Source organism: Lepidochelys kempii, chromosome 14 (genome assembly GCF_965140285.1).
Source record: "Lepidochelys kempii isolate rLepKem1 chromosome 14, rLepKem1.hap1, whole genome shotgun sequence".
Taxonomy (NCBI): domain Eukaryota; kingdom Metazoa; phylum Chordata; order Testudines; family Cheloniidae; genus Lepidochelys; species Lepidochelys kempii.
In genome coordinates this window covers 16,451,011-16,470,626 of record NC_136393.1, presented here as the reverse complement: position 1 = coordinate 16,470,626, position 19,616 = coordinate 16,451,011, and the positions used below count along the sequence as shown (strand labels likewise).

At 49.4% G+C, this 19,616-nt stretch overlaps 1 protein-coding gene and 2 long non-coding RNA genes across 4 annotated transcripts in view; 1 reads left to right on the top strand and 2 right to left on the bottom strand.

Annotated features, from left to right (window-relative positions):
- Window positions 1-1,900, bottom strand: part of SPHK1 (sphingosine kinase 1) — a 31,420-nt gene extending 29,520 nt beyond the window's left edge. The window contains exon 1 of one of the 2 annotated variants that reach the window (XM_073310947.2): window positions 1,269-1,900. In XM_073310947.2, the coding sequence (XP_073167048.1) occupies window positions 1,269-1,875 (607 nt within the window). In that variant the 5' untranslated portion in view covers window positions 1,876-1,900. The remainder of the gene's footprint in view (window positions 1-1,268) is intronic. The other variant, XM_073310948.2, reaches the window with a different exon arrangement.
- On the top strand, window positions 1,273-11,828 carry LOC140897835 (uncharacterized). Its single transcript, XR_012154825.2, has 3 exons — window positions 1,273-2,000; window positions 3,887-7,164; window positions 9,542-11,828. It is a non-coding gene; the product is annotated as an uncharacterized LOC140897835 (long non-coding RNA).
- LOC140897836 (uncharacterized) overlaps window positions 6,962-19,616 on the bottom strand; it is a 25,282-nt gene continuing 12,627 nt past the window's right edge. The window contains exon 3 of the long non-coding RNA XR_012154826.1: window positions 6,962-7,212. This is a non-coding gene — a long non-coding RNA (uncharacterized LOC140897836). The remainder of the gene's footprint in view (window positions 7,213-19,616) is intronic.

Here is a 19,616-nt window from a genome sequence, read left to right as displayed (position 1 = left end):
CCTGAGTCATGTGGAAATGGGGACTTTGTCCCAGGACAAGCTGTCAGCAGAGCTCACTGCTGCTTGCTCTCTATGCTTCTAGAATACCTGTTGTCCGAGTGGATCCCAAAGCATTTGACACCCATGAATGAGGCGATTGTCCAGGCACATATATTGAACACGGGTCCAAGCTGCAAAGTTTGGATCCAGATCCAAACTATTCCAGAAAATAGCACTGACTCCCTCAGGCCAACGCTTTGAGCAGCAGTCTCTGTGCTATACAATGTGAAATCTGGATCGCCGAGAGAAGATTCGTCCCCTTACCCCAGCCCCTGTGTACCTAAGTAGGTGCAACACAACTTTGAATCAAGCAGGGGCGAGAGAAGGGGAGAGGAGTTGTTTTTCTACCTCTCTAGTTCCCTACAGAGGAAACCAGCATCACTTTAAACATACCCCTGGTGCTGGATGCAAAGCAGCAAGCGATGGAAGCCTAATAAGTAGGAACAAGAGGACAAGGCAAATTGACACCCACAGCCCACTCATCTCCTGGGCACACTGGCTAGGCTGGTCAGACTGGTTTGGGGCCAGGAGAGGACAAGGCTGAGGCTCACCCATTGGGTGTTACACCTCTTTCTAGCCCTTCCTCTTTCTCCCCTGCGCCCCGGGGAACCCAGAAAATGGGCCCACCCAGTAAAAGCGGTGGGGGTGGGGCTTGCACCTGTCTGTTCCCTCAGCCCCCCCCCCGACGCGCCACCTGCCAGGCAGACGCGGAGCTGAGTTGCCAAGCGACACACTGCGGGCTCTGCTCGTTCATCAGGCCGGGGCCCCACTTCCCAAGCCCCGCGAGGCCCCTGTCTAGGCGGGCCCAGCTGCTCGGGCGCCCTGCACCAGCCGCCCGGGCGCCCTGCACCGGGCGCCCTGCACCAGCCGCCCGGGCGCAGGGCAGGCAAAGCCCAGCGGGACACGTGCTAGAACCAAGGGGGAGAGTTGGGGGGGGGGGGGGGGAAGCCAACTTCCGAAAGGGGCGCTGGAGCAGCCGGCAAAGCCCTGGGGCCTGCAGGGGCGGGGGAAAGCCCCCGAGTGCAACTTCATTTACTTTTGCTCGACTTTTGAGTCGAGTTCACAAGCGATAAACCGGGGGGAGGAGGGGGAGGGGGGCCTTTCCCCCCACAGAAACCCGCGCAGAGAGCAGCGGTCGCTCATACTCCGCACGCCCAGGGAAGCCGGGGTCCCTAGAAAGTGGGGGGTGACTCCGCCCCCGCCCTTGCTCTCCTTCCCCAGGCACTTACCTTCCTGCCGGGGTATCCTGGGCGCAGCCAGCTCCCGAATCTTCCCAGCCCACGTCTCCGCCAGCTTCAGGTTGTCCTCCGCCTCCTGGGCCGCGCACACGCGGAACGTCCTGGCGAGGCGCTGCCTGGAGGGCGAGGCGTCCCACCAGCCCTTGCGGAAGGGGTAGCAGAAGACGGAGAAGTAGGCGGCCGGCCCCGGCCGGGGCTCCCGGCCGGCGGCGCAGCCGATGCAGTCCGCCAGGTCCAGCGCGGCGCTCGGGCCGGCCGGCGCGGAGCCGACCCGCTGCATGCGCAGCTCCCGGCCGCGCGTGAGGCTCAGCGCGTAGCTCGCCTTGGGAGCGGCGCCCAGCAGGGCGAACACCCCGTGGAGCAAAACTTCGGCGGAGTCGCTGTGCGGGGGGCTCGCCCCGGGGCCCGGCTGCGCGCCCTCCATCGCCGGCTCATTTAGCGGCCGGTCCAGCGGCACCTGACGGGGCAGAGCGAGAGCTAGAGCGAGAGAGGCACCCGCAGGGACGGCCCCGGCTGCTGGAGCGCGGCTCCGGCAGCGGCGCGAAGGGCTCCGCGCGCCCTGCCCTCTGCTGACACCCGGCGGCGTCTCTGGTTTCATTCACAGAGAACTGGGGGCCCCGCCGCGCAGGGACCATTTACCGGGCGTGGAACTGAGTCCCAGCAGCCGCTTGGACCAGCGCCACCAATAGCCTCGTAAGCTGCCTCTTCAGACGAGTGGCGCAGGTGCGATCTACGGGGTGGAAGTGCAGGGCCGGGTGTCAGGGGAGCCGGGCTGCCTTCCTGCTTCTGATTTGCTGTGGTACCCTGTTCAAGTGACTGCATTGCTCTGTGCCTCAGTTTCCCTCTATGTAAAGGGGGGGAGAATATTATTTATTCATGTATTTGCGTTGCGGTAGCACCTAGGCGCCCCAGTCAGGGACCCCCATTGTGCGAGGCGCTGTACAAAAAGACAAAAATCCCTGCCCTCCAAAAGCTTTCAGCAATACCTGCCTTTCTCAAGTACTATGAGAAAGTGCAGGGCACATTTTAAGAGATTCAGCATGTGATGCATGTTTGCAGGCACTGGAAGGGAAAACTGAGGGCAGAGGTATGCAAGGCAGAAAAAGAAGAGCTGTGATGGATGATGGGGTGTCCTGGGTGGACCAAAAGGACTATTCATCCCCAAAGAAATTAGCAGGGGATCATACAAAATGGCTGCAAACCTCCAGTAACGGAGATGCCACATAAAAAGATGAGAGTCTCACCTTTCTATAGACAAAGAGCAACCATAAAGGTTATGCTCTGTGGCTTTGATTTTACGTTAAGGGGACCAACAGCAAAGTCGCACTAGGAGAGAACACAGTGTGAGTGTCTCCTCTGCAGCCGTCTGCACTGCTCACAAAACAGTTGCCAGTCTCAGGGCAAGTCTACACCTAAAATGCTGCATCGATGCCTCTGCACTGATGCAGCTGAGGTGCGTTCATGAAGATGCTCTGAGCCGACTGGAGAGAGCTCTCCTGTCAGCGTAGTTAATCCACCTCTCCCAGAGGCGGTAGCACCCCATCGGCTGGAGAAGTTCTCCTGCCAACATAGCACTGTCTACACAGCAGGGAAGGTCAGTATAACTCTGTTGCTCAGAGGGGTGTGGCTTTTGCACACCCCGTGCAATGTGGTTATTACTGATATAGGTCTGTAGTGTAGACCACATCTCAGGAGGCAGCGTCCTTAGTGATTTAAAGGTGCAGTACACAGAAATATAGTCACAACAATGATGCCGCTAAAATCCCCACAAAGGCCTGGGGTTAGGAAGCATTGTACAAATGACATAGAATTATTGTCCTCTTCCTTGCCTGTGCAGTGCGTAGCACAACAGGGTTCTGGGCCAAGGGCTCCCAGGCACTACACAATACAAGTAATAAACAATAATGGTGATGTCAGAGACTAGGTCCTGCATGGATTGGTTGGTGCCCAAGAAATACCTAGGATAGCAGGATGAGTGAGCCCCCCCAAATGGCTGTGGAACAATATGACCCTTTTGCCTTTCACTGGGTGTTCCTCGGCTGCTGGGCAAAGTTTTTGCTGTTTAGTTTTTGTGGGACTTGGCATTTTTTAATCAAGGAAGAGTTTGTGAATCAAGAGTGTGTGTAATCAAGTTTCGGGATTTGTGTGCCCTGAGAAAGGGAGCCTAAGTGACATGGTTGGCTGAGTTTGTGAGGCCTTACACTCAGTTCCAGGCCATTTCTCTCTTTATTTTTTTTTTTTCGTCTGTCTGTCTGACAATAACATTTGAATGCTGCATCCAATCACTTCCAAAATTTCAGGGCTTGTGCTAGGCATCAGTAGCGAGAACCCTACTGGTTTGGGGGATAATTGGTACATCAAAAGAGAGGAAAATGGGAGACACATGGAGCCTCTGTTAACACCCTCCAGCAGAACAATGCCCCTACTCACCCTCCCAAGAGAGTTTAACAGGTTGACACCCTGACTGACTGACAGAAGAGAAATAGGTTTCAGAGTAACAGCCGTGTTAGTCTGTATTCGCAAAAAGAAAAGGAGGACTTGTGGCACCTTAGAGACTAACCAATTGGTTAGTCTCTAAGGTGCCACAAGTCCTCCTTTTCTTTTTGAAGAGAAATAATAGCTCTTCCTGCTGGGAGACGGATGGGCCTCAGGCTTGGCCAGAAGGAGAGGAGGCTCTTCCAAGCCTGTTCCAGGTGAGGCAGAGACGGCACCACCCACCCACACCAGTCTGCAGGGGAAGGAAGGTACTTTGGCACACACAGGGCTCCTGATGTGATGTGGATGATGGGGGACATTGGCTGGGGGGGGAGACAGCCCCTGGTATCATGGGGAAAATAGAGCAACTATCAGGGAGGGGAAAGGTGAAGAGAGGCCCTGGTTTGGTGGAAAGAATGGGGATCCAGGGGAAAATGGGAGAACAGAGCCCCTGTCATGGTGGGGAGATTGGGTCCCTGGTGTGGGGGGAATGAGGGTGCACATAGCTCCCTGGCACGAGGGAGAGAAGAGGGGACCCTGGTGTGAGCAGGGGGGAAGAGGGGCACACAGAGCCCCTGAGAGATTGGCAGCAGCTGCAGGGAGTCCTGCAAAGGGAGGGTGGCCCACCACGCAATGGGGGGATGCAAAGAGCCTCTGGTGTGTGCAGGGAGCTCCGCCAACACAGGCTGCGAAGTGTGCGACACCCCCAGGGTTAACAATACTGCTGCTGGAGGAGGCATCTCAGGCCGAGCTTGGGATGTCTTGTCCAGCAGTGACTGAGTGGGGGGGGGGGCTGGCTGAGCACGTCTGTTGCCAAGGAAGAGGAAAGCAGGACAGTCGAGGCAGCTGGAGCTTTTGAGGATCCTGAGCTGCTGCAGGTTGGTTAACAGCCCGTGTCACTGAAGGGGGCGTGAAGAACACGGGGGAGTGCTGGGGTTGTTACTGAGGCAAAGGGCTTTCTCCCACCTGCATCTTCAAGCCTCCTGTTCCCCCGGCAGCTCCTTCCTTTCTATACAGCTGCCTGTTTCCTTTTCCCTATAGAGCCCCTCTGGGGGCTTCCAGCACTTTCTGGATTGCAGTCTCTGGGGCCCCTCTGATTCTGATGTGCTTGCGCATCAAAACCCTGGTTTCAATGCAGTCCGTTGGGACCCCTGAAAAACCAGGACGTTCCTGGGGAAGCAGCGTCAGTGCCCGGAGGCCGGAGAGCTGTTGATTTCCCCCATGGAAACCCACCCCAGGGAGGGAGTGTGCTCAGCTGGTGCTGCTATTAACAATACAGGAGTCGTTTAGGACAGAGCAGGGACAGAGAGTTGGCACAGAAGACCTCGGTGATTGGGCAGGGGGGAGGAGGGGTAGTGGCTGACAGATTTTAAAAAAAGCTGGAAAGAAGCAAACTTCCCTAAGCGGAGCCGTATGGGTGTGACCCAGAGAACAGCGTGATGGGCTGGGATCCTGCAGCAAGAGGCTATGTCCCGATCCAGACAGGTAGAGCACAAGTGCCGGTGACCAGGGGAAATTAACCCAGGGCAAATGGAATGAAACCGGGCGGAGGGAGTGACTGAAAAACGATCAGGACTAGTATGTTAATTGTCATCCCAGGGCACCCATCCCTCTAATTATTACCCAGAGGAGGAAGGAGAGAGATTGTCAGTTGGCCTGATTCTGATCTCGCCTACACCTGTAACTCCACTGGCTCTGTGGTGTAAACAGATGTGAGAAGAGAACCAGCCTCCAAGGAGTCTCTGTGTGAGGGCATTTCTGAGCTTAGAGTGAGGATATAGAGTAGGGTGCTCTGCCTCTGCTAAAGGGAACTCCCTGTATCGTGAGAGCAGTTTGGGCTTTAAAGGAAGAATGGACAGTGTTGTAAGACTGGTGACCACAGGGTATTTTACACTGCAGTGTAAGCCCACGGTTAGTGGGACTCCAGTCAGCTGCCCTGTGTTAGGGAACTCTGTGCTTGAGCGTCTACATTGTGTTTTAACCCTATGTTAAGACTTTTCTAACCTGTGCTTGAATGTAGGCCTCTGGCATCCACACTGGAGCGTGCAGACCAGTGGCCCTGGTGCCCCACCTCCACCCCAAATGTGGCCACTCTAGCCCGAGGACTGTGGTGCACTGTGGGAACACTTCACTGCGTGCTGTGCATGCTACAGGAAGTTGGAAGCAGCTGGCTTTGCAAAAGGCTTCATGGTTCGCTCTCCCTTGCAAACCCTAAGGCTCTAGAACCTGTGAAGTAGGAGGGCCCCGGTGCTCGGGCTGCAGTCCAAGCCCAGAAGTCTACATAGCAATGAAACGGCCCCACAGCCTGAGCCCTGCGAGCTCGAGTTTGCAGATGTCTAGTTGCTGTTTCGACATAGCCTAAGACTCCTATACCCAAGTCTCATTGTTAGTGAGCTCTCTCTCTTCCCTGCCCCCCAAGGCCCAGATCCCAGGGGCATTACCTTTCTAAATACCTTTGTGGATATGGGCCTGAGTCCGTACGCGAGATGGATTCCAGCTAGCCCTGTGCCTCTGACCTTCTTTCAAGGTAACAAGTCCTATGTGCTCAACATGAAACTGCTCCAGTTTTATTTTGATCCTAATCTCTGGCTGCAGTTCCCACCAGTAAGATTTTCCAGCCTTCGCAGGCTATTTGATGTTAACAGATCCTCTGGCTTGTTACAGTTGGGGAATTTTTCCCACTTTAAAAGTGGAGCAGGTTATGCTGTCTCACTGCTCTGGTAGGAAAATGTGCTTGGAGGTAGCTACATAAATATAGGAGAGACCCTCTCATTTGGAGGACTGTACTTTTCAAATAGCCTGTTTGGTGCCATCAGGCAAAGTACCAGCAAACTTAATAAACAAATAAACCAATCCAAGGTAAGATAAAGATAGGAAATCTCTCCTGCTGATCTTCCTCTGTCTGATGCTTTCATATGAGGGAATCTAGGCTAGTGATTAAGTGCAGACAACTGGGAACCATGGCTTCTGGGTTGCATTCTGCCCCGATTTTGAGCATGTCACTTAACCTACCCATCTGGTAAATAAGGGATAATGTACATCTCTGGGGAGTGTTGTCAGGCTGAAGTGTTTGTAAAATACTCTGAGATCCTCTGTAAAGTCTTAGCAGCATAAGCTCTTGAGAAAGGAAACATCCTAAGAATTGATTATGCAGAGAGACAAATTTTTTCTGATCCCTTAAAAATGACTGAACAGTTTTTTTTGCTTCCTCTCAGGAAATTCTCCAAGCCTTACGGGAGGAAACGGTGTAACCTTTATAAATATTTCCAGCAGGTGTTGCACTGTGATTGAGGGTGTTTACTTTGGTTTTGGTTTTTCTCTTATTACCATTTTACGTACATATTTCTGCAGCTTTGGAATTCCCTGTTTCCTGTCTGTGCCGGTACTGTCCCTAAGTGTAGCCAGCTGACAGGTAAGTCTCTATTGAGTAGCCAGTTTGTTGTGTTCTGGCACCAGTTCCCTGTGTGGGGAAGAAGAAAATGTCATTAGTGACTTCACCACGTACCCTGTCTAAACAACTAAGCCTAAAGACTATTAGGTGCAGTACAAACTTTTTAGTGATCAGTTAGCAGCCTGATGTGATTTAACCAGTTACTGTCATTGGGGTTGAACCAGGGTCCAAATCCATCCTCTAGTTTGGGTTGCTTCTACCCAGAACAAGATGAAATTTTTTGGCCAAAAACGTCAGCTTCTGGTCCCCCGAAACATTTTGTAAATTCATGTGGAATTTGCCAAATTGTTTCAGTTAAAAAAAAAAACCTGGAAAAAATCTAAATGTTTCATTTTGACATTTTCGAAACAAGCTGTTTTGATATTTTGATCTGAAATTACTTTTTGTTTTGAAATTTACGTCCATTTTTTTGAGTTAAACTCAAAAACGAAACCAAACATTTTGTTTCAGGTCAAGCAAAATGTTCTGTTGGACCCGAAACAATTTTTTCCTCCATCTTCAATTTCCTGAAAAATCCAGGAAACAAACCTTGTTTTTGGTTGACCTGAAATGAGGTTGGTTTGTTTGGGCAGCAAACTGAAAATCAGACATTCACACTGCTCTGCTCCGACCTGGAATTGCTTTAGGAAAGGGGGAGGGGATGGTCTTATGGCTAAAACACCGGACTGGGGATTTGGGTTCTGCCATTGACTGGTTTCTGCCATGTGACCATGAGCTGCCCTGTGCCTTACATTTCCCAATTGTAAAATGGGGTTAATAGCTTCCTCTCAGTATTAATATGAGTTTAAAGTTTAAAGTGACCTGCAAAGGGTTTTTAAAAACACGGAGCCTGTGACCTTTTTTTGCCGCTTTATAGGAAAGAAGTTGGAGGTCAGGCAGGCATGGGACAGATTCGGAAAGGGACAGGCAAGGAGGAAAAGGAAGTAGGATGCAGCAAATCAGTGAGCCAGTGGAGGAGAAAATGGCCACACAGAGGCAAGAGAGGACGGGAGGCAGTAGCCAGTTTGCTGCAGTCAGGTGTCCCAGACAGTGAAGAAGGCTCAGCAATGTGAGGGAAACAGTTTATATGGGCATACAGACCTGATTCAAAAGTTAATTATTTTTATTCCTTAAGTGAGTTCCATCCTGATAAGCTTTTAAAGTAAGTTTTTTTTTCTATCCAGATGAAAACTCTCAAGAGAAGCTGTCTCAGTTATGTCTGCCTAGTTCCTAAATATAAAGATAATTAAACTGCCATCTGTGAGACGAGATTACTAAATTGTCTCATTTGTGAGACAACAATGACATCTGGTTATAAACTGTCCAACTTATTTTGAATTTTGCAGGTGAATTAATGTTGCGTGGCTGCTGGTTGCTAAAACAACAAGGAGTCCTTGTGACACCTTAGAGACTAATAAATGTATTTGGGCATAAGCTTTCATGGGCTAAAACCCACTTCATCAGATGCATGGAGTGAAAAATACAGTAGGCAGGTATAAATATACAGCACATGAAAAGATGGGAGTTGCCTTACCAGTGGGGGGTCCAGTGCTAACAAGGTCAATTCAATCAGGGTGGATGTGGCCTATTTCCAACAGTTGACAAGAAGGGGTGAATATCAACAGAGGGATATTGCTAAAGTCTTTTAAATCTGTTATTTTTCTAGGATTTGCGTTACATTTGGGGTAAGCTGGTGATATAATGTCATCTTGAGACCTTTACACGTAGGCAAGCCCATGCCAGCTTCCTTAACAGTGATCTCTGTTCTGCATTTTTGATATTTTGGGGGAGAGTTCGCAAATGTATAGTCTCAGTGTGCATACACCCAATACTATATTTAGTAACTGCTGGCTTAAGCAGGATTTTTCCAAGGTGATGCTAGCTAGTGATGATTTAAATGGACCCTGATTGGACCAAGTTGCCTGGTTCCAAGGTAGACCTCACACCTGACTTGTCTGAAGGCCAAGGAAGGCGCTGAAAGGCAGAGTGACCAAAGCTTGCAAACCATAAGAGTCGAGGGTGAGGCTGAAAAGCCTTTGGGGTCAACGAGCCCCCTTTGGGACGCTTGACCCTAGAACCCTAAGGCTGATCGCTTCTGGGGCAGAAAGTCATGACATCCATGAAAGGGCCACGCCAGCCTTTGACCAGTCTCCCGGTACCCAAGATAGCCAGCTAGTGAGAAGGGCTGTGTCCGCAACATCACCAGCTGGCTCTTTGATTGCAGTCCTAGCTCCTAATGTGTGCAAGCGCGGAAGATTGCAAAAGCTGAAGCGTTTGCAAACCCTCCCTCCCCGCTTAGCTTAAGTATCTTATTTTTCCTTTTCTTGTTTTTTAAATGTGTATCTTTTGTTTTTATTAGCTGCCTTTTTACTCCCTAATTGTTCGAAAGTTTGGTTGTGAGTGAGCTCCTGTAGAGTCTCCAAGGAGAAGGTTTCAGAAAGAAGGTGCGCCCGAGTTTAAAGAGCCCTGAACCATCTGACAAAGCTACTCAGGAAAGCGTGCTCAGTGTTCTAACAGTCCTAAGAAACTCAGACTGTCTCATGCACATTTTGGTATGTAAGAGCTGCCTACACTCTGCTTCTCCGAGTTCTTTAGGGCCTGTATTGTGACATCTCTGTTCGTGGGCGGGGGAGAAGGGTTAGCCACCACAGAGGAATTGAAATTGAGGGAGGCAGCTTTGTAATTGGCTGGGAGGTTGTGGTACAGAGAGTGAACAATCATTTGGTTTCGGTATCAAAATACTTAACCAGCTCCAAATGGCAGATTGGACTGACTTGGGTAAACATATTTAATTGGGGGTTACTAACAAGTGGGCAGCCACCTCCTTAAATTGCTTCTTAGGAGCTGTAAGGGTTCTATTCGACATAGGTTCTTACACGGCGCCCATCACCGTGGTGTCTGAGCACCTGCCGGTAGTGCGTTAAGCAATGGGACTAATGTCTGTCACAAGTTTGTTGTTCTGAATTGATGGTTATTTGTATTGATTTAATTCCAACCCAGTATGCTGCTAACGTGTGGAATTGACCTTGATTCATTAGCTCTGTTGTTTTAGTCTTCATTTAGTATTGTGAACAGTATCTTAGCTTGGGTGAAAAGTTCTCAAGTTTATTTTCATTTAATAGCTTTAATAAAACATGTTTCTTTCACTACTTACCATGGGCTCAGGATCCTTGAGGAGCCGGGGGGGTATTAGCCAGTCAACCAAAAAGCCTAACCAGCCTCCATTGGTTACTCTTTGGCTCTCCCAGCATGCAGCTCCTCCCAGGCCCTTACTTCCTTAGCAAGACAGCAACAGCAGACTTCTCCATGCCAGGGCAAACCACATAGGGCACCTTTTCCTCACTGCCCTAGACTGTGAGAGCGCACCAGGCCACCCCCATGGCATGCCACCTGGGAACAACATCAACTCTTTCTGGGCCCAGTCCTGCCAACTCTTTCTGGGCCCAGCTGAGTGCCCTCAGGAGAGCTGCTCAGAGCTTTGCTGCAGGTACTTGGTGCCTTGCAGCCTTGGGCCCACGACTCTCTGCTGCCTTGCACCTGTTTGCTATCATGCTGCCCTGTGCAAAGTGGGTGTAAAATGCTTCTGCTGGTGTGAGTGAGCAGAAAATTCTGACCTGCTTGTGCGTCATGCTTTCTTTGCTCCAGGGTAAATAGCGATGCATAGTGCAAGGCAGCACAGAACCTGGCCCATGGTCTTCTCCTCCCTGCCAGCTGAATAGAGCAGTGGAAGGAGATAAACAATTAACTAATCCCTTCTGGAATACAGCACCTGCACTGGGATCATTGCTGCATTCCTGACAGACAGAGCCCAGCTAGGTTCCACTTTAGGCTGGGAAGATTAGCTACCTTTGATGCCATTGTATCTACTAGGGCTCCCCCTTAACCCAAAGCACAATGGTGGTTGTCTTACTGGTACGGAATGGGGTCAGAGGAGCGGACTGCAAGTAGCAGTGAGTGGTCAACCCCTGGCTCCTCTAGTGGGGGCCTTCCCACGCTGTGCAGCAGCAGACATTGATCTCAGTGGATCCTCTCCACACCAGTGTGATAACCCTTTTAAATGCAGATTGAGGTGGGGAGCTGGGGGAAAGCCGTGGTTCTGGCCACGGTCACATCAGGGCAGGATTTTCTATTGCAGACACCACCTTAGAAGAGCAAAAATCCATTGAAGTGCACTGAATCGTGCTGGGGTTTTCACTGCCATCACTACCTGTGAAATTTCTCTGTAGTTTCACTGTAAAGACCCATAGGAAGGAATGGCGCTCTAATGTGGTATGTGTGCTTGCCCTCTCGTGGGCAGGCCAGGTAGAGGATAAGGGTCTTACTACTTTTGACTGAGGGAGATAGAGCTCTCTTCTAGCTCAAGTTACAGGCTGGTGGTTTGGGAACTGCAGGACCTAGCTCCTCCAAAAGCATAGGTTTATACAGCTGTTGTATCTTATCTGCTGTGTGTGGTATATGTAAATGTAAGACATTGCATAGGGGAGGGAGTTTGCAAAGGCCAGAAATTATTTCCATAATAAACTCTGTCTAGATTCTTTCAGTGGTAGCTCTCAAAGTGCTTTACAGAGGAGGTGAAGCATCCTTTCCATTTTGCCGATGGGAAAATGGAGGCACAAGGGGTGAAATGACTTGCCCAAAGTCATGCAAGAGGTCAGAGGTGGAATTTGACAGCTCCTTCCTCCCCAGTGTCTTCTAACCCCCAAATCCGGTGGATAGGACACTGACCGCACTGCCTGCTAGTGACAAACTGACCCCACCACGTGGAAGTGTTCCAAGGCGTGGGTATTGAATTCACAGTTCTCTAAAGGAGAGTGCAGGGGGGCATCTCTCGCTGAGAGGGCTTTCTACGGACTCCCCTTGCCACTGCCTTCACTCTTAACCCCTTAGCGTTCCAGATTGCTTAGACTGCTCTGACAAAATCTGTCTGCTGACGCATCTTGGCTCCTCTTGTGACTTGTGTCTCTCGCTATCCAGCTGGGTGCCAGATTGCTGGAGACAGTTGATTGTGCAATTGCACACTGGAGCTTGGGGCAGGATTGCCCTAGAGAAGGAGGTGTGCATAGGGACAGGGTCCCTCGTGCAGCCTCCTTCAGCTTGAGATGAAACGTTTCCGTTGCCTCTGCTTTGAGCAGGGAACTGAGATCGCAAGCGCTGCCATCATCTTTTTCATGCTCTGTAGGTCTCTCAAGGTAGAGCCTAAACAATTTGAACTTTGCCTTGATGATTTGGTGGCTGGGGAGGGCTTGCGCGGCTGAGCAGGAAGCAGAAGCCAGCTGCAGTAGTCGAAACTTTCCAGCATAGATTGCAGCCCCCCACCAGAACTTTGCCCTCCCCCCCCAAAGCCTCATGCCCACCAGCAGGCCCCACTGATCAGCACCTCCCCCTCCTTCCCAGCGCCTACCACCTGCTGCGGATCAGCTGTTTCGTGGTGTCAGGAGGCGCTGGGGGGTAGAGGGGAGGAGCAAGGGTGCAGCATGCTGGGAGGAGGGGGCAGGGTTGGGAAGAGGCAGGGTGGAGTGGGGATGGGAAGAAGCAGGGTGGGGCCATGGGGGAAGGGGTGGAGTGGGGCAGGGCCTGGGCAGAACCCGGGGGACACCCCCTGGCAGATTAGAAACTCGGCACCTATCAGAAGAATAGTCTTGTGACTAAGACACAAGGCCTGGAATCAGGACACTTGAGCTCTATTGCTGACTCTGCCACTGATCTGCTGTGTGACCTTGGTCAACTCACTTTGCTGCTCTGTCGCCGGTTCTTCCATCTGTCCAAGAAGGGATGATAGCTCCCTGGAGCAGTGTGAGGTCACTATGGTGAAAAGTGTCATTGTGCTACCCATAGACAATATATAAAATAACTAGTCCATTTTGAATGTGCATAGGGACAGGCAGGGGACAAGGGGCAAGTCCCAGGGTTGGAGTGTGCGTGTCCTGATCAGACACAGTCCTCGGAAGCAGAGATGAATGGGAACACTTCTCTGGCTCCCTACATTGAAGCCAGGTTCTGCAGCTGCAACTGTAAATCCCACCCTGCTTTAAGTCATGTCCCGGACACACCCCACCTAGCAGATTAATTCATTGTGGCTTTGACATTCTCCAGAGCATGAAGCCCAGAACAGGACATCAGAAGTGCCGGTAGCTATAGAAAGCCTAGCTGGTTCTTCCTGGTTAACGAGTTACTCAGGAATCTTTGTGGGGTCAGTCTCAAACCATGGAAATACTACAACTCCGCGTTCCAAAGCCCAGGCACGTCTGTTTTGTCTTTGGTAACCGACCTCACACACTCTCATTCACTCATAGGACCCTGCTTATTAGCCACTGTGGCTCACCCCACACGTCAAACGAATGAATAAACCTTGTAGTCAGAGGCCAGAGCTGCTAAGCCCACATGATCCCTAGAGACATTTTCCTTATGCAAAACAGAAACTTTCTATAGAGACGTTGCATGTGATTTTCCTGTAACTGTTTCCTTTTATGGTACAAATCGAGAGCTGAACTGTACGTATACTTCAGGGCTGAGTCAGAGAGCAAAGATCTCCAGCAGCACGAACCACCTGGCTTTCCCAGGGTTTGTTGGTTCCAAGCATATGTTTTGTATGGCCCAGTTCTTGCAAACCTGAATACTGCTGCAGTGTTTCCAGTGGAAATTTAACAGCAATGCCCCACTTGTAACCCAAAGGAAGAGACAGACCCAGGTGACTACCAGTCTAGGTGCTGGTGTGGCTGGGGGCTGGTGGGTGTAAGTGATGCCTTTCTTCTCTTTTGTTTCACATGGGTCCTTTGCATTTGGTTTTGCATTTTAGGGTCAAACGACAAATTCTATGTGACACTCAGCCACACGCACTAAGCCTGGTCTGTTCGCAGTGTGACCTATAACTCAGGCCAAGCTTGTTCAAAGCATGACCTGGATCTGCTGAAAGGGGTGAGAAGCTGCTTACAGGGTGAACCTGGCCTGCGTTTCATGAGCGATTCCAGATCCAGGGATCTGGATAAAGTGCCTGCCCTCCCCACCAGGAGAAGCACAAAAGAACCAGCGGCATCTAGGTACAAAGCCATCCCCATACACAGAATAAAAAAGCAAACCCTACAGTCAAACTCTTACTGACTTCACTGGGATTTTAACTTGGGCCAGCAGGGCACAATTTGACCCATTGAAAAGTATTAAGAGGTGTGGGGTTACAGGAAACTACTCTGCAAGATTCGTTGACATGAAATTCAATGAAAGAGGCTTTCCCCCCCCCTCTGTGAACTCCTTAATATTCTAAAAATCCCCAAACTCCCCCAACCAGCATGTGTCTGTTCAGTAAATAATTCCACCCCCAACCAGTCAGCGACACAGAACCCAGATAAGCCTCCTTCAAAGGAGCTAAACCTGCTTAAATCTAGTCCTGCTACCTGATCTCCCCCTCCTAATCCTGCTTGTCTGATAAGGAAAGAATAAACTCTTGTGAATCTCAGCATTGCTTTCCATGCTGGTGGTGCTGAGGAGGAGGTCTCTGCATTGTACAAGGCAGGGAACTTGGAGAATAAATAACCTGTAAGGAAACAGAATCACTTCTTGAGTTGACCACAGAGGTAAACCATGATCATCCCAATTTCCAGAAAGAAAGGAATGAAGCTGATGTCCTCCCATTTTTTCCAGGGGGCAGCACAAAAGTGACTGACTCTATGAAATGCTCACATTGGCTTTCCCACCAGCTCAGCAGTGGGAACTCTAACGTAGGGGACCCAAGGATGTTTTAAAGCCACATCTCACCTGCTCAGAGCAAATCAGTACAACATGGTGCTTAAAATGCTGCCGGCTGCTGCCCCCTTGTTTATGCTAGGGCTCCTGGCTGTGAAAATGAAGCAGTAGTAGTAAGGGTGGGGAAATTTTAGCAAAGAAATCCCAGTGTAGACACAGCTGAAGGTCGTGCAGCCTCTCTGACCCAATTAGTGGCCCAGTGGAGCCTCCGCCCTGTACTGAGTCTGCTGTCACAGTGGTGCCAATTACTGCTCGTTACCATAATGGGCTCCTTGGCGTGATGTGGCTGCCCCTCCCCTGGGGACTGAAACCACCAATTAATTTCACATAGAGCCTGATCCAAGTCCAATGGGAGTTAATGGGAGTCAGTTCATTGGCTTGATGGGACGGAGGATCCAGTCCCATCCAGAAAGGCACAAAGAAATGGTGATCTAGAGGTAAAATACAATCACAAATCTTAAAATAAACAATGGAAGGTTCTGAGTGTTTTAATTTCCAGTCTAGTGTTCCACTAACCCTTGCTCCCAGCAAACAAAAGGGGTATTTAGTCATCATGGCATTTGGATATATGAATCCAGATAGTCCAAACTGATCCAGGAAAATCTTCAGTTGGGGTGACATTAATCTCTGTCTGCAGTGGAAATAGCAAGGGCAGCGGTGTGAGGGAGAGGTCAGTGCCACCTTTCCTATGGGCAGCCCCTGTGAGATGTGCCGTGCCTGTGGTGGGTGTAGGCAGCTAATCTGAGGGCAAAGTCCAATGAGTCAGTTGGGAGCCAGCAAATCAGACAGTTAAATGAAGGAAGCTGTTGGTAGTAAAATGGCTGCCCTGTAACTGCTGCATGGGAGAGCCCTGGATCATCCCATGGCACTGTAAGTCCCTGTTGCTGTCTTTTCCCTATAAGAGTCTTGGAACGGTACCAGCCACAAAGGGTTGGGGAAAGCTGAGAAGGAGAAAATTCCCCTGAGAGGAGGAAGTTGTTCTGTTCCTTTGCTGCTCACTGTGACTACCATTACACAAGGCACTGGGGAGACCTCATCTGGACTCCTGTGTGCAGTTCTGGTCTCTCATGTTTAAGAAAGATGAAATCAAACTGGAACAGGTGTAGCGAAGGGCTACTGGGATGATCCGAGGAACGGAAAACCTACCTTATGAGAAGAGACTCAAAGAGCTTGGCTTGTTTAGCCTAACCAAATGAAGGCTGAGGACAGAGAATATTGCTCTTTATAAATTCATCAGTGGGACAGACACCAGGGAGAGAGAGGAGTTATTTAAGTTAAGCACCGATATGGACACAAGAACAAATGCATATAAACTGGTCATCAGCAAGTTTAGGCTCAACATTAGGCGAAGGTTTCTAACCATTAGAGGAGCGAAGTTCTGGATCAGCTTCCCAAGAGGAGCAGTGGGGGCAAAAAACCTCCGATGTGGGTCAGAATTGAACCAGCAATCTCTGGGGGAAAGTCTCCCAATCCTATAACCAAACTGCAGCTGTTTTAGCTGAACATTTCACCCAACAATGGGACCAAAGAGCCCTTGTGACAGGAGAGTCTATATTGGTTAGAGGCTTCTTCATTCATGAATCTTGGACTCAAGGGCCTACACAGGAGCCACATGTGCTTAGGAGCTCTTCATCCTAAACTGCTGTTTGAAATGATCCTAAAGAAAACCTCCAGCTGGTGCCTACCAACCAGGGGAGTTTACAGCAGAGAAAGGCTTGCTTTAGTTTGTAACTGAAAAAAAAAAAAAGAGAGATCCATGGGGACAGACAGCCATATTTAAAATAAGATAAAAATCGGAGCCCATCTTAACCTATTTGTAAATAATTTGGTGGTGCGGGTGGTTTTTGTTTCCACAAGTTTGGTTAACGCCAAAATGCCAAACAGTTTGGAAACTCTGGTGACAGAAATTTGCTCTTGACCAAGAATCAAAGGACCAGATTCTGCAACCCTTACTCAAGGGAGTATCCTCTTTGATGTCAATGACACTGCTTGCCTTAGTGAGGGCTACTCAGCACGAGTAGGGGTTGCAGAAATTGGTCCAGCATGAAAAGACTATGATGATGCTGAACAAGCCTTAACTACAGTAACCCCATATCTGTACATCGTGTAAACAGTATTTGAGGAAATGGAGTGCCTCTGGTATAAAATGTATTTATAGGCACCAGGTGCTGAGGTGAATATAAATAGAGATGAGCTTTAATCACAAAGCTTGGATCTGAAACTGAATCAAAATTTCAACTTTTGCCTAGTTGGTCTGAGGTTGAGTGGTGGATCCAGTCTTGCAATCCAACGCCCTATAAAAATAAACCAGAGTTGCAGCATTTGGATCCTGAATGAAACTCCCTCAAAGTCCAGGGGATTGGGATCTCTGGTTCTAATTTGGGAATTGACCGATTCTGAAGGGAATGGCAACGAACCATTACTGTGCAGTGCTTGAAGATGAAGGTTTCCCAGAGGGACAAGATATTTGCTCGCTATCACCTTCAATGCCAGTAGGGATTTCACATCATCTCCCTTGAAATTACTCTAAGAAACAAGGAGATCCAGAGCTCTGTATGTCACCAGCTTCATTAAATATGGAGAGTCAAAGGTGATTTATTAGCCTGGTTCCACTTTGGGGGTGGTTCTGGTATCTGTGATATGTATTCTGATGGAAAAGGAGTACTTGTGGCACCTTAGAGACTAACCAATTTATTTGAGCATGAGCTTTCGTTATTTATTTATTTAGCTTTATTTATGCTCAAATAAATTGGTTAGTCTCTAAGGTGCCACAAGTACTCCTTTTCTTTTTGCGAATACAGACTAACACGGCTGTTACTCTGAAACCTGTATTCTGATGGGTTTTGCTTTTTAGATCAAACTTATGCACAGAGCAGAATCATAGAATATCAGGGTTGGAAGGGACCCCAGAAGGTCATCTAGTCCAACCCCCTGCTCAAAGCAGGACCAATTCCCAGTTAAATCATCCCAGCCAGGGCTTTGTCAAGCCTGACCTTAAAAACCTCTAAGAAAGGAGATTCTACCACCTCCCTAGGCAACGCATTCCAGTGTTTCACCACCCTCTTAGTGAAAAAGTTTTTCCTAATATCCAATCTAAACCTCCCCCACTGCAACTTGAGACCATTACTCCTCGTTCTGTCATCTGGTACCATTGAGAACAGTCTAGAGCCATCCTCTTTGGAACCCCCTTTCAGGTAGTTGAAAGCAGCTATCAAATCCCCCCTCATTCTTCTCTTCTGCAGGCTAAACAATCCCAGCTCCCTCAGCCTCTCCTCATAACTCATGTGTTCCAGTCCCCTAATCATTTTTGTTGCCCTTCGCTGGACTCTCTCCAATTTATCCACATCCTTCTTGAAGTGTGGGGCCCAAAACTGGACACAGTACTCCAGATGAGGCCTCACCAATGTCGAATACAGAGTATTTCCTGAACTGGCACCCATGACAGTGAGGGTGGGGTTGATGTGGCTCTTTGAATTGCCAGTTCAGGGCCATTCAGTGTCACTGCAGACACCGAAAGAGAATGGGGAAAGCAAGGGATATTGGATTTTAGGAGTTGGTACTCCCAGCTGCTGGCAGTCACTTCTATCTATCACAGGTGCCCATGGTGCCCATTGATACTGTTGTATCTGAGCACTGTTACCCGTTCAATGTAATGAAGAGGGAGGAGGCAGGCTTGGGGGGGGAACATCAGGCATATAATAGGGTCCCTTGCTATGTAGTCTAGCTCCCCTTGGTGGCTGTTGAGGAGAAACAGCATTGCTTACTTAAGGTCACATGATCTGGTTTAAAACCAGTGGCATTGTCTAGATTTAAAAAAATTGAGGGTTTAACTACATAGAGAGACAATGTTCCCTAGTGGACAGAGCCCTGAGCTGGGACTTGGGAGTTCTAGCGTGTCTTTCTGGCTCTGCCCCTGGCCTGCTTGGGAAGATCACTTTCCCTTCCTGGGCCTCAGTTTCCCCACCTGTATAATAAAAATGCTGCTGCTTACCTCTCTTCTTAAAGTGCTTTGAGATCTGCTGCTAAAAAGTGCTAGGTATTAGTTCTACATGTCTGTTAGACTTAACCCTTATAGCACTGTTCATGTCAAAGCACTTTGCAAAGGTGGGTAGGAATTATTGGCCCCACTTTATGGATTGGGAAACCAAGGCACAGAAAGCTAAGTGACTTGCCCACGGTCATCAAGCACTCCTTGGTAGAGCTGGGAATGGATGCTAGGACTTCTGGCTCCCAGTCCTAATCCATTAGACCATGTCACTTCCTATTTTAAATATAAAAAGAAAAGGAGGACTTGTGGCACCTTAGAGACTAACCAATTTATTTGAGCATAAGCTTTCGTGAGCTACAGCTCACTTCATCGGATATATATACAACATGCCAAATCCATCCCAAGGGTAATTCCACGGGCTTTACAGGTGCTCATTTGGCTCCATACTGTGCGTTTTAAATGAAACATGGGTATCCCTCTTCTGAGGGCGAATTCAGACCCTTCGTCTTGGCTTTTGGGCTAAAATCAAGCCTAATATCCATGTGATGTGTCTAGGGGATGATGTGTCTGTCCTGCCCCAGGGGAAAAATCGCCTAGTTCATCTTGGTGCATCTACAACCATGATATCCTTTCCTATGTGCAGTTGCTGGGGCCTATTTTTGAGGCATGCTGCTGCCCCCTTGAGGAAGTTCTGTGCAGCTGCTTCTTG